The sequence below is a fragment of the Morone saxatilis genome, unplaced genomic scaffold (genome assembly GCF_004916995.1).
Source record: "Morone saxatilis isolate NCDOM2014 unplaced genomic scaffold, NCSU_SB_2.0 Contig22, whole genome shotgun sequence".
Classification (NCBI taxonomy): Eukaryota; Metazoa; Chordata; class Actinopteri; family Moronidae; genus Morone; species Morone saxatilis.
The window spans coordinates 15,930,458-15,932,986 of NW_023339785.1; the positions used below are offsets into that span (position 1 = coordinate 15,930,458).

Sequence of the window (2,529 nt, forward strand, 5' to 3'; positions counted from 1 at the left end):
ACACACACACACACCAACACACCAACACATCATTACAAATACATCTTTAAAGATCATAAAAACCCACTGAAACACACACAAGCACCTGATGAACATGATAAAGCACACATACACGAACAGTGCACTCGGTTTAAGGGGTGTTTGAGCAGAGGCAGGCCATATGTCTTCTCTGCAGCACACTCACACTACACTCACTCTTTGCCGTTTAATTCAGCTGTGCATTGTGTATGTGTGAAAACAGCGAGGAAATGTAGAAAGCGAGGCGAAAAGGAAGCAGTGAAAGATGGAAAGACTCGTACAGCATAGTGTAGAGAGGAAGGGGTAGGGAGCGGAAATCCTAATGAGGAAGAGAATGAGAGGTGAAGGTGAATAGAAGGAATTGCTGGCATCTGAGTGTTTGTGTGGGTGTTGGTATTATGCATTTAATCATAAGTAAATATTCTGTAATTGGACATGTTTTTGACTATTAGTGCATAGCTCATTAATAGCTGGCAGCTCTGTCAGTGTCATGTTCATTATTAAGACCATCAAGATTACGGGATCCTAAGAATTATTGTGTGCGTTTGTGTCTGTTTGTGTGGTCTGTGTGTGTGTGTGTGTGTGTGTGTGTGAGTGATTGAGTGTGTTGTACACCTCAGCAATTTGCAAGATGTGCTGACAATATACAATATTGTGACACTGCCCCCTACAGGGATAAATAAATAAGAGCAGAAACAAGAAGTCTGTTTAGTTCCCCATTTTTGTATAATCTTTACACCTTCTTCTCTCTTTTTCTCTCTCTTTTTCTCTCTCTCTCTCTCTTTCTCTCTCTCTCTTATTCCAGTCTATGAGTCTGATTGAACTGGGGAACCCATCTCAGAGTCTGGAGAATGTGTGTCGCTGGGCCTTCCTGCAGCAGAAGCAGGATACAGGGGACGCCGAGTATCACGACCACGCCATCTTCCTCACACGACAGGAATTTGGCCCCACGGGCATGCAGGGTAACGAAAGACACGAACATATAACTGTCTGAACCCTTTCTTTTTAGAATAGTGTACGTACATCAAAACTGTGTGCCTGCCCTCCTGAGGACCTAAAACTCATAAGTACGCACAGAAAACTCCCGTCTCCCTGCCTTTGCCTCATACAGCTGCATAGTGGGTTTGGTGGTTGCTGGTTTTCTGTGCAGCAGAGTGCAGGCTAACAGGCAGGCCCAGGGGAGAGGCCTCTAAAGGCAATGGCCTAGCTATCCAGAAGCCCTTCAGCTGCCCTTGGTCTCAGCCTTCAGCAGCAGAAAAATCAATAGGCAGAGCAGGGCCAGCCACAGTCCCACAATTAAAGGCAGTACGGGACAAAGAAGCACACAGGGAGTTGGAGATTGGCATATGTAGGGGTGGAAGGCGATGGTTTAGGGTTAGGATTAGACACACAAACATGCACACATTTGTGTAGGTGTGTCTGTGTGTGAGTGTGTAAAAGAGTACTGTATGTCTCTATGTGTAAGTAATATACATTATGCATATCTTTAGATAGATAAGTCTCAGATTTAAGGTCTCACATATCCCTCAACTGACATGAATGCACATATATATAGAGTCAAATTAAAGAGTTCCCTAGATACTGACTTCAGATATTGTGCAAATATAATTCAAATTAAGAAAATGTACACAAATCAAATAATTGATAATATGAACTGGGTGAGTACAGGTAATACAAGTTGTGTACAATTTGTATTAAAGTTTGTGTTGGAAGAATAAAATATGCAAAACTGAAATTAAATTAAACAAAACTGATTGTCTCGAGTCTGTTTCAGCATCAATTTCAAACATTGCAGAGGTTTTTGCACTTTCTAAAGCTTTCACTACAGCACAAAATTGAATATACAAATCCTGATGATTTGTGTCTCTCTCTTCCTGGTTGCCTAGGTTACGCCCCAGTGACGGGCATGTGCCATCCGGTAAGGAGCTGCACTTTGAACCATGAGGATGGTTTCTCCTCTGCCTTTGTGGTGGCGCACGAGACCGGACACGTGTAAGTGCATTTGCCATAATGATGTCTTCAAGCCGGCTCTCACAGGACAGCAAAAGACTACAAAGCAGTCACTTATAAGACCGTATTGATTTATTACAGTTTTGGTCCGTTGGTCACCTCAGCCAATATCTGACGAGAGAATTGTATCTCTCTCTCTCTCTGCAGGCTGGGGATGGAGCACGATGGCCAGGGGAACCGCTGCGGAGATGAGGTGCACATGGGCAGCATCATGGCTCCGCTGGTGCAAGCTGCCTTCCACCGCTTTCACTGGTCCAGATGTAGCATGCAAGAGCTTGGACGCTACCTCCAGTGAGTCACACACACACAGACTCATACTTTTTGAGCGATTTGATTATTTGGGTTTTTAAACTTTTTAACTTTCATCAATATTTTAGACTGAATTTACATCTTGTTGATATTTTGTGAAATTAGTTGTTATTATCCTAAAAGTTATTTTATATATATAGTACAACTTGTGTGTTTTCATCAGATTAATATAAAATAATGAAAATAATCATT

At 42.3% G+C, this 2,529-nt stretch overlaps 1 protein-coding gene across 1 annotated transcript in view; it reads left to right on the plus strand.

Moving 5' to 3' along the window:
* Nucleotides 1-2,529, plus strand: part of LOC118333637 (A disintegrin and metalloproteinase with thrombospondin motifs 2-like) — a 109,908-nt gene that overhangs the window by 92,034 nt on the left and 15,345 nt on the right. The window contains exons 6-8 of the mRNA XM_035669371.1: nt 824-980; nt 1,905-2,010; nt 2,176-2,319. Coding sequence (XP_035525264.1) covers nt 824-980; nt 1,905-2,010; nt 2,176-2,319 — 407 coding nt within the window. The remainder of the gene's footprint in view (nt 1-823; nt 981-1,904; nt 2,011-2,175; nt 2,320-2,529) is intronic.